The sequence below is a fragment of the Mastacembelus armatus genome, chromosome 5, assembly GCF_900324485.2.
Source record: "Mastacembelus armatus chromosome 5, fMasArm1.2, whole genome shotgun sequence".
Taxonomy (NCBI): domain Eukaryota; kingdom Metazoa; phylum Chordata; class Actinopteri; order Synbranchiformes; family Mastacembelidae; genus Mastacembelus; species Mastacembelus armatus.
Window position 1 is genome coordinate 1,420,150 of NC_046637.1, and position 11,342 is coordinate 1,431,491.

Here is an 11,342-nt window from a genome sequence, read left to right on the forward strand (position 1 = left end):
CTGGACAGATCAGTGTCAACTATGGTGTTTCATTTATTCTTCATGCTCTTTAATTGTTGGGGTCTGAGTTTACATGTTTATTTGTGCATTCATTGCAAATTGTGCATTTTATCAAAATGTGCCGTGAATCAGTACTGACATGGGCCCATCTGTAGACTTCAACAGGAAAGAAAGAAAAGTAATTTGAAAATGCAATCCAAGATAAACCCGTTATCTTCTGTAGGATGCTCACAGAAAACTCCTCTCTATGATGATCAGTTAGAGAGAGCTGGTCTTTAACGAAATAAACCGAGTTCACTATTATTTGTAAACAGAGTGGGCGAGGAGTGGACGCTGCATCAAGTCAGACACCAACACACGACACAGACAGGAAGCTCAGGGGTGTTTCCTTCAAAGTAAAACCAGTGGACTAACAATTATAAGACCTGCGTGAACAGACGAGGAGGATTTTGAATATTAAGAACATTAAATCATCACCAAATCAATTAATAAGATAGAAATGAACCTGTATATCTGTTTTTTTTCTACTGTTTAAAAAACCCATTTGAACGTTGCTTGAGGCTTTTATTTTGAAACAGGAAATCAAACCTGATTGTTGTAGACAAAACGGGGAACTTGACACTTTTACGTTACCGAGATTCATGAGCTGTTCGGGGCCACAACCGAGGAGACATGGACGAAAAGGACACGGATCTCGGTGAGTAGAAACCGCTATTTAGAAACTCTCAGCACCCTTGGGTGCGACAGGGCTGATGGGTCAGACTCGGTTCTAACTCTGCACTAATTGAAACTGGAGCCTGTTGATAAAAATGTGATGCTGGGCTGTGGAAATTAGAGATAAAAACAACCTCGGTACTAAAGTAACTACTGCACTTTAGTACAGTACTGCGGTATCAAACTAGAAGTACCTAATATCAACTACCCAGCGGTATATAAAGTACTTCAAATTAGAAGTATATAAGGTAACGTTAGTTAACGTCAGCTACCCAGCGGTATATAAAGTACTTCAAATCAGAACTATATAAGGTAGTTAACGTCAGCTACCCAGCGGTATATAAAGTACTTCAAATTAGAAGTATATAAGGTAGTTAACGTCAGCTACCCAGCGGTATATAAAGTACTTCAAATTAGAAGTATATAAGGTAGTTAACGTCAGCTACCCAGCGGTATATAAAGTACTTCAAATTAGAAGTATATAAGGTAGTTAACGTCAGCTACCCAGCGGTATATAAAGTACTTCAAATTAGAAGTATATAAGGTAGTTAACGTCAGCTACCCAGCGGTATATAAAGTACTTCAAGTTAGAAGTATATAAGGTAGTTAACGTCAGCTACCCAGCGGTATATAAAGTACTTCAAATTAGAAGTATATAAGGTAGTTAACGTCAGCTACCCAGCGGTATATAAAGTACTTCAAATCAGAAGTATATAAGGTAGTTAACGTCAGCTACCCAGCGGTATATAAAGTACCTCAAATCAGAAGTATATAAGGTAGTTAACGTCAGCTACCCAGCGGTATATAAAGTACTTCAAATCAGAAGTATATAAGGTAGTTAACGTCAGCTACCCAGCGGTATATAAAGTACTTCAAATTAGAAGTATATAAGGTAGTTAACGTCAGCTACCCAGCGGTATATAAAGTACTTCAAATCAGAAGTATATAAGGTAGTTAACGTCAGCTACCCAGCGGTATATAAAGTACTTCAAATCAGAAGTATATAAGGTAGTTAACGTCAGCTACCCAGCGGTATATAAAGTACTTCAAATCAGAACTATATAAGGTAATTAATATCAGATACCCAGCGGTATATAAAGTACTTCAAATCAGAAGTATATAAGGTAGTTAACGTCAGCTACCCAGCGGTATATAAAGTACTTCAAATTAGAAGTATATGAGGTAGTTAACGTCAGCTACCCAGCGGTATATAAAGTACTTCAAATTAGAAGTATATAAGGTAGTTAACGTCAGCTACCCAGCGGTATATAAAGTACTTCAAATCAGAAGTATATAAGGTAGTTAACGTCAGCTACCCGGCGGTACGTAAAGTACTTCAAATTAGAAGTACATAAGGTAGTTAACGTCAGCTACCCAGCAGTATATAAAGTACTTTAGCGACCACAGGAGAGAGCACAAACACAAAGGACTGTGGGCAAGGAAAAGCAGGTTATCTGTGTTGTTCTCTTTGGTTCTACTGTTCATGTTTGTGTACTAATTGTTCAGTGTGTGTGTGGGTTATTGTGGGGTTATGAAGTGTAGGGGTTGTGTGTTTGGAGAGGGGCGTCACTGTGAAAGGTTGTGGCGGGAGGGACCCCCTCTACGGTGGCCGACGATGGCAAACGCGCTGCAACGGTCAAAACACCTGCAAAAAAAAAACAAAAAACAAAAAACGCGGCAACAACGAAAACATCTGTAGAGGAAAAAAAACAACGGAAGTGCGCCAGGCGGATTGGGGGACCCCGAACTGAGAGATGCTATGAACAAAGTTTGGCTAAGTTTTACAGACGCGACATAAAAAAGGATTTCCATTTATTTCTTTCTAAACACTTGGCCGTCACGTTTCACAGTATTATAAAAGTGCAGTATTGTAAAAGATGACGGCCAAGTGTTTAAAAAATAATAAATGGAAAATGGACACTTTTGATCAAGTAAATAAATGTAACAGAACATTGTTAGCACATGTTAGCATATGAGAACAATCATCAGAGGACGCTCGTTCTGTTGCAATTCAACACGATAAACTGCGTCTCACTGCGCAGCCTCCGACATGAGACGTGACTTATATCACTACATGTGTCTCTCTCGCCTCTGGAAAAGTTCTTTCTTCATAGCACCCCTCAGTTCAGGGTCCCCCTATCGGCCTGGCGCACTTCCGTTGTGTTTTCTCTTGCAGGTGTTTTGGCCGTTGCAGCGCGTTTACCCTTGTCGGCCACCGTACCCCCCAGGTTAGTGTATTCACTGTGAATGGAGTTAGAGCTATTTACTTGGCCAGCTGCTAGTTCACTACATTACTTCAAATCAGAAGTATATAAGGTAGATAACGTCAGCTACCCAGCAGTATATAAAGTACTTCAAATCAGAAGTATATAAGGTAGTTAACGTCAGCTACCCAGCGGTACATAAAGTACTTCAAATCAGAAGTATATAAGGTAGTTAACGTCAGCTACCCAGCGGTACATAAAGTACTTCAAATTAGAGTGTGTGCAGTGGGTGTGTGCGGTGTGTGTGTGCAGTGTGTGTGCGGTGTGTGTGTGTGCAGTGTGTGTAGTTTCCTGATCAATCAGTTATTGGTTTGCTCTGTAAATAAACAGGAAATATAGAAATGGTTTTGTCCAGTGACCTGAACCGTTAATATAGTGGATGATAATGTTTCTGTTTACTTGTGCTCATTAAAAACTTGTGTTCGTTAGTGAAGTTACACCTGCTGACAGGTGCTGTTCGTTACTCTATTCTAATTAATTATTTGTAATGACCAGCAGCCTGGAGCAGATTCTGGATGCACAGTCCAGTCAAAGCCTCAGAAATCAGCTGGGTTTGTCCTCACATTGCTCCTCCTCCTCCTCTTCCTCCTCCTCTTCCTCCCTCTCTGTTTTATTCTGCTCTCCCTTCATAACTCTGCCTCCCTCCCTCTTTCCTGACCTCTGTAGTTCTCACACTCCGTCCATCTCAGCCCAGATCTCTGTGGGGAAACACCTTCTCGCTGATATTTTTATCCCTCAGCCAGAGGTATTGTGTGCAGTGTGACATAATTACACTGTCTCAGTTGTATTTTTATCAGCCGGGCTAATGAAAAACACTAAACACTAAGAGAGTGTTTGTGTCGGGCAGAATCATGACGCACGTGGTAAATAGCTGCACGGTGCCTCGGAAGTCTCCCAATCAGGGCACTATTGTGTATATTTGTGTAATAGGACATTGTTGGAGGATAAAAACACTGTTCTTGGGGGTTTTGTGAGGTTGTTTTTGCTGGTGCTGGGGCCCAGATGAAGCTTGACCAGGTTTGTTGTTGCAGTTCCACACCAGTCGGACATGAGGATGCAGGTTTGCATGCCCTGATGCACGATGCAGTCAGAACTGAGGACTGGCCTGTACAGTAAGAGACTGAAGGACAAATCCAGTCATTCTCATTCATCTGCAGATTATTTTCTCATCGATTAGTTTGGCTAATGGAAGTTTTCCCACAGATTTGTTTAAATCAACTGTTTTCCTTCGAATCAATCATTTATTCAACTGACTAGTCTTAGTCGAGTCTGTCTCGCTTGTATAGTTTTTTCCAGCGCTCTTAGCTACATCACATGGTCTTCATCAGCTGACGTGTCGTCTTACAGTCACATGAGTACAACTCTCAGGTCAAAAACTACCAGTGAAAGTTTTCACTGCTCTCCAACAATCATTAACGTTCAGGTTTCTTTGTGACTGTGGTGCAGCAGCTTCATCAAACGAGGACAAATATTGAATCACTCCATCAAGGATCAACTGCTCTCAGGGCTGGGCCCACGCTCTTGGTGCAACAAGATTAGTTTCATGCAGTTTGCTAAAGCCTGCATGGATTAGTGGAGGGTGAGGTCTTCTGTCACCGAGAGACTGTGAGCGTTAGTGGAGTTGTCTGTGGTTCAACTACCAGACAAACAAGAAACTCTAGCAGAGGCGAGGGCTCTGTTTCATCAGTGTCGCATCAGGAACTGATATTTTCTGGGGTCACTGAGGTTGTTTCCTCGACTGGATCGACATCTTCCTGAGTGGTTAGAATTTGTGCATCAGACTGTCTGTGGATTGTGTTTCTGGAGACTCTGACTATACATCAACACAGTCTCTTGTACTGTTTTATCACAAGGCCAGTTTCACTCTGGATTCTAGTCTGAGCTCAGCACTACAGTCAAGAACTAAAATGGCTTGTAGCCTGTAAATGAGCGTACAGATATCTGCTGATATTAATAAACCGTCAGTGTTGTTGCTGTGATTTATTGTGCGTCTTGTCAGTTACAAACAGATTCCTCCCTTCCTGCTGCACTGACATACTGGACTGACCACCCATCCTCAGGATGCTGCAGAGAATGCTGCCCATTCCTATTGTTAGCACATGACATTTGATGACATTCGAATATACTCAAGGAAATAAAACAAAGCTTGAAGTAAAGATTTTAAAATGATAATTTTAAAATAAATTTTTAGCATTTCCACCGCCCAAAGTTTGCACATACACACACGAGTCAAAGAAAGAACTCAAATAATGTTTGTCAGCAAGAAACAAACGTCAGCTCTGTCTGACATCTTGAGGTGTGTTTAATTCAGCAGCCTCTTTTTGTCTTTTTCCTCAGGTGCATTTGATCCAAACATACCAGAGGAGGGACCTTCAGCGCCCCCTCCTGGCTGGCTGGATGACATCCATGGATACCAGGGCCACAAAGGAGGTGAGTCATGTTTCTTCTTCTCTCCTTTCTTTTTTCTTTACTTTCCTCAGACTTCACCTTCTTTGTTTGTGTCTTTGTGTTGTTGTGTTCATGTCCAGATGATGATAACCCGTTGTACCCTCCTCCCCCTGCCTACACCCCCCAGCCAGAACTCAACAGGAACACTCTTGTGCCCAATGTCAGGTGACACACATCATTTATTTTAATTGTAAAGTTGTTTGCAGATGATCCTGTGCTTTATCTCAATCTTTCAGTGATGGGGACGTATGTGTTGGTTGTTTGCTCCGCCAGAGTCCCCCAAGTGTCGGAGGATGTGGCCAGAGACGCCCTGCTCAAGTTTGTGGAGTCTAAATGGCGGTACAGCTCCAAACCTGCCAGAAACCTCACCTTCAAAGAGCTCAAACCCATCACTGTGTACAGGGTACGAGCCAGACTGTTGCACAAATGAGTGGATCAGTTTGTTAATCACAACTAACCTGGAGCAGCTTGATGGAAGTGACTGGCTCTTCCAAAGATGTTAACGTGTCGTTTTGGAGAGTCTCTGTTAGAAAGAGGCTTTAAACAGTTTTCACTCAAAGTGAAACTGAAATTTGACAGTAGTGATTCTGATTCTCACCCATTTCTGACATTGTCACCACATTCAGTTCTCTGTTGTCAGAAACATTTATTGCTCAGTAGGTCCCTACGCCACCTGCTAATAGGCTCAGTAAGTTGTTATCGGGCCACAGACCATCACTGTCATGCTTACAATAATAAACATGTGCTCACATCCACCCACTGTTTCCTGACCGTCTGCTTCTTCCTTCTGCAGTATCGGCTGGAGACCTACACTGAGACCAGAACCAGCGCCTGGCAGTTTGAACCCTACAGTGGTGAGACTGCAGCATGTAACGTGTGCTGTTTACATAAAGTTTGTGTTGTTCAGTCCAGACGGGCTCTGACCATGACGTTTATGTACCAGGATAGTGGACTGGCTAACATGGCGAAAACCTTACAGGCAGCAGCAGCAGATTCTGTGTGTGTGTTACTGAGTCCAGATCCCATCCAGAGACTGGCATCAACAATGAATGAGGTGTCGTCAGCGTAATGTGTGTGAATCCAGAACCTGGTTTAGCTTATCGGTCTGTGCCGTAGATCCATTGTTGTCCAGAAACTCTCTGAAGGACTTAACCAGTTAAAAATAAAACCCTTCATTAACTGTATTGTCCTGGTTCCCTTCACACAGGACAGGTGGTCGACGGTCCTCAGTGTGGGATGAGTCCTCCACCGTGGGACGTCCCAGTGTCGCAGCCTCCGATTTACACCGAGATGGTAGAGAAGGTCCGTGTGCCACACTCATCTATTGTAAAGGTACAGACTGTTTTTTATTACTGGACAGTCCAGCTTTCTTCATTTCCCCAGTTTGCTGCTGTTGTTGCCCTTGCCTTGTGTTTCTGATATAACCTGTGTAACACCTGTGTGTGTGTGTGTGTGTGTGTGTGTGTGTTGTAGGTGTGTCACAAGTGCCACGGCTGTGGACGAACTCGGTGTGTTGCCTGCCATGGAAGAGGGCAGGTGAGATGGTTTGTTTTCAGGCTGTTTCAGTGGATTTAACGTACATTTGGCAGCAGGAGGAGCAGAAAGAGAAACTAATTACATTTATTCAATTTGAAGTATTTTACTGAAGTACTTTAACTTTATGTTACTTTATACTCACTGATCTACTGCATCGCAGAACCAAGTATTGTCATTTTTCTTCCACTTTGTTTATTTGATAACATGGGGGGAAGTTACTTTGCAGGTTTGGCACAAAATATGATCAAACAATGACTCATGGTGTAAAATTAAAGGCTAAGACTTTGATTGTTACCCAGCTGTGTATAGTCTTACAGCAAATGACCTGCATCCATAATTAGAATCAAATGATATTACATCATTCTAAGGGAACGTTCTTCATAATGTATGTTTTAATATATTTCTGTGTGGAACTTCATGCTAATACTTTATATGGCTAAGTAAAATGTCTTTGTCGCTGCTTGTTCTTTGCTGCCACTTGTTGTGTCTCTGCAATAACAGCATCATGACAATAACAACATGGTGTTATAATAATGTGGAAATCTCTGTCAGGCTGTTTTCCTGCTGGGCATGTTAACTCAGAGCCTCATTAACTTTGCAGAAGCGTTGTACGTTCTGCCACGGTCACGGTCGCTCCAGGAACAAGCAATGCACCTCATGTCACGGCCGAGGTCGCAAGAGGTGAGAGTCCAAGTCTGCCTGCTTCCTTTTCTGTCTGTCTCTCTGAATCTGCCATGGCAAATTACAAGGAGACCCCCCCAGGAAGGTCGCCTTCTTATCACGAGTGTTTACAACAGGTGGAGGAGCAGAACCCAAGACGACGCCATCGCTGTACCTGTGGTCTTTCACAAACTAAAGCTGCATATTTTATTCAGGCTAGAACGTTTTATTCTGCTGTGTCAGCAATAAACTACATGTGAGCTGTTGTGTAGTCAGTGATGGCCTGGTAATTATATACCCACATTCATCATGTACATGGAGATTCTTCTTTTCTTGCTGTTATACATTTTTCCAAAAGTCAGAGCAATGTACAGCTCATCACTCCAAGATCTCCTGTAGTGGATCAGGCCCATCAGACCATGCCAGGATCTGTTCCTGCACTGAAGGGAAGCTCCTTCAGTCCTTATGGTTCTACACTGTATTCTCACCTTACCTTCTCCTGACTCCTTCTTCCTGGGCGGCTTTGCTCTCGTCTCTTCACCCGTTTTGTCCGTCCATGTTCTGTTTTTACACGTGAGGACTGAGCCTGTAGAACATATGAGCTTCTACTGCTGCCTCCCTCCTCCAGGTGCCTCTCCTGTCAAGCCTGCGGCTACAAGATCTGCTCCGTTTGCCATGGCAACCAGAACCTGCTGCATTTTATCCAGCTCACGGTCACCTGGTATGTCACCACTACACACACTCAACATCTCTTCTTCTGCACTTGTCTTTGTCATCTGCTGGTGTTTTTTGTAGGAAGAACAACATCGCTGATTTCATTCCTGACCGCCAGCCTGACTTCCCTGACAAGAAGTTTGAGAAGGTGAGAGGAGATCCTTTCTTCAGCGACGAGAACCTTCTGGTAAACAAACCTTTCTTACTTTAAAAAAAAACTTTACTCTGAAAATCCCAAGTTCAGTGTGAAGGCCCATCGTCCACTACCTGAAGCTACTACCTTGTTTCCCTCAGGTGTACCCCATCCAGGGTTTTCCTGATCAGGAGATCTGTGATGTTTCTTCAAAGATGATTAACGAACACCTAAATCGCTTCAGTTCCACCAGCCGCATCCTGCAGCAGGTACAATCAGCTGTTGTGTGAAGTGACTGGTGAGGTGTAGTTTCATACTGTGGACACTGGATGTCAGTGTTCCTTTATGAATCATAGTATATATGTTCTAGTGTTTTTCACCTTTTGGTAACAGTGAACATGTTTCATATGTGACGTCCAGACAGACAGATGTGTCCTCGTATTCACTAAATAAACCACCAGGCTTTTCATAACTGTGTTTCATCCTCTCTGCAGCGTCAGACCATTGAGCTGGTTCCCCTGACTCACGTCTTCTACTCCTACGGTGGAAAAGACTACAGCTTCTTTGTCTACGGCCTGGAGAACAAAGTTTTCACCACCAAATATCCGTCTGCATGTGTTATTTTATAATCAACAGGTTGTCGACGTGTTTAATCTCATGGGCTCTCACAGAGAACCTACAGAACGTCAGTGGGGGTTCTTGTATTCTTAAACACTTTTATTATTTTAAAACATAATCTAATTTACTTATTTAGAGGAAGCATTTAACGTAAATTGTCATGATGTTCCTATAATCTCTGCTTTGTGCTTTTACATTTCTGAATAATTACTGCTGAAGACAGGACCTCTGTTTATTATCTCTAGAAAAATAATGTTTTCTAAATTGAGTCTTACATTAATGTTCTATTAACTATAACCACTCACAACTAAAAAGGTCTATTTTAAATCAGCCACAGGACCATTTCTTTGGTTTACGTTTTTTATATATATGTGTGTGTGTGTGTGTGTGTGTGTGTTAAGACCGTTCACAGGGAACATTGTCCACAATAATAGATCAGTTTCCATTGATCAGTGTATTTTGTCATGTTTCAGTGTGTTTGTGTGAATCACGAGGATTAAAGGGATATTTCACTGATCGTCATGTTTTGTATAACTGGCAGAATGTTGGTTGAACTGCATGTGTGTCAGTGTTTTCTGGTTCAGCTTCACCCAGACCTCAGTGCTGCTATTAAACCACGTCCTTGTTTCTTTTCAGCCTCATGTCACGTCTGATAAAAGCATCACATTTCTCAGTGTTAAACTTTTACTGTTTAAATAATCAAAATGAAAACTGTGTGAATGAAGCGTATTAGCGTATGAAATAAAGACAAGTGTTTGGTTACTGGTTATTATGTTGTATTGAAATGTTCTATTTGTTTTTGTTTTGTGTTTGGACAAACCTGGTCTTAATCTTGGCGACATGAAAATAACACATGAACCTATGAAGAATAAAATGTGTCTGAAACACAACATGATATGTTTGTCTTGAGAACAGCTTCGCTCACTATTTGAACCATCCAGAACCAATGAACAGGTGAGTCTAGTCCGACGCCATCAGCTGTGTTGTCCTGAGGTGGCGTTGGTGTCCAGCAGGTGACCAAGAGAGACCGGCTGCAAGGAAACCACGACTGAGAGGCCAAGAAGAAGAACACACGTTTGGCCCAGGGACCTGAACGTAGAAAACAGGAAGAAGAAGCATCAAGTTAAATATACATGTTTCCAATATATCCTGCAGTAAGTCCCCATGGAGCGGAACATTATGGGACTTGGAGAGATGCTGCAGGGCTGGAGAAACCCGGTAATCAAGCTTCCAGATAATAACTTCCTGATATTCATGTTTTTATCTTTTTCCCAACATTTGTTTTTAAATTTCTTTCCACAGTCGAAGGAACAGCACAGGATGTTCAGCAGCCGAGCACAAACAGTCTGTACCGAGTATCTGCTGAAGGCTTCTGAGATGAAACCTGCAAATCTGAGTGTGAACTTCTTTTCCAAGTATTTAGGTCAAAAGAAAAGTACTTTAGCATTTCCACTGTTTTCTTCTTCTTCTTCTCACTTTAAAAGCTGTAAGTGGGTTAGTTGATCTGTGGAGGCCTGCAGCCTCTGACACCACGTTATTAGGGGGATAATAAAGACCTGGAGACCCCTGCTTCATTTCTGTGCTAACGCACTAAACCCACAAGAGGGAGCTCTGGTTTATCAAATCCCGGTTCACTGGAGGGCTCAAGGTGCGTTTACTGGCACCATGTGCTGTGGGAAATGTAGTTATTCCACCTTAAATGGCAGAATTGATGTTTTCTAGTCTGTTTATTTTCAGCAGGGACAGAAGTAAAGACTTTTGTATCTCCATTAAAAGCGACAGAAGGTTATTCAGCAGCTCATATGATGAAGCTTATTCTCACAAACTGAGGAAACCTGAGCTTGATGACTTGGTAAAAATAGTTCTGCGAAAATGTAAGAAATCAAAGAATTGATGCAAATCGTGGGAAAAACAAGTTAGTCAAACTACTTCACTACCACATTATGAGTGCTCCTGTACCATGTGTTCTACTTATTTAAAACAAATGAATCCATCATATTATATGGTTATCATACGATCCTACAAATAAATCATAATGCTAGTCATATAAGGTGGAAGCATAATGAGAATTTTTCCTTGAAGCAGATTTGATTTTGTTTTGTTTTTAATTTGGTGCAAATACTTTTAGCTGACCTGTAAATGTCGTGTATATGTATCACAGCCATAGTGGGACAAGCTGAACGTCTTGCAGAAATGGGAAGTCTGAGCTTCCAGTAGCACCTGAAGGCAGCACCGCGCAGCAGAGGGACGGTGGT

The 11,342-nt window shown here is 42.1% G+C and overlaps 1 protein-coding gene across 2 annotated transcripts; it reads left to right on the forward strand.

The window, feature by feature from the left end:
• The first annotated feature begins 631 nt into the window (after positions 1 to 631).
• LOC113129775 (protein SSUH2 homolog) lies at positions 632 to 9,963 on the forward strand. Of its 2 annotated transcripts, XM_026305879.1 has the most exons (12): positions 632 to 697; positions 5,316 to 5,408; positions 5,507 to 5,591; positions 5,700 to 5,829; positions 6,220 to 6,280; positions 6,634 to 6,758; positions 6,900 to 6,962; positions 7,564 to 7,643; positions 8,251 to 8,343; positions 8,418 to 8,523; positions 8,631 to 8,738; positions 8,964 to 9,963. In XM_026305879.1, the coding sequence occupies exons 1-12, from the start codon at positions 673 to 675 to the stop codon at positions 9,096 to 9,098; spliced, it is 1,104 nt and encodes a 367-aa protein (XP_026161664.1). In that variant the 5' UTR covers positions 632 to 672; the 3' UTR covers positions 9,099 to 9,963. The 2 variants fall into 2 exon arrangements, with proteins under 2 accessions (XP_026161664.1, XP_026161665.1); XM_026305880.1 differs by lacking the exon at positions 7,564 to 7,643 and having other exon boundaries at positions 8,251 to 8,523.
• The last annotated feature ends 1,379 nt before the right edge of the window (positions 9,964 to 11,342 follow it).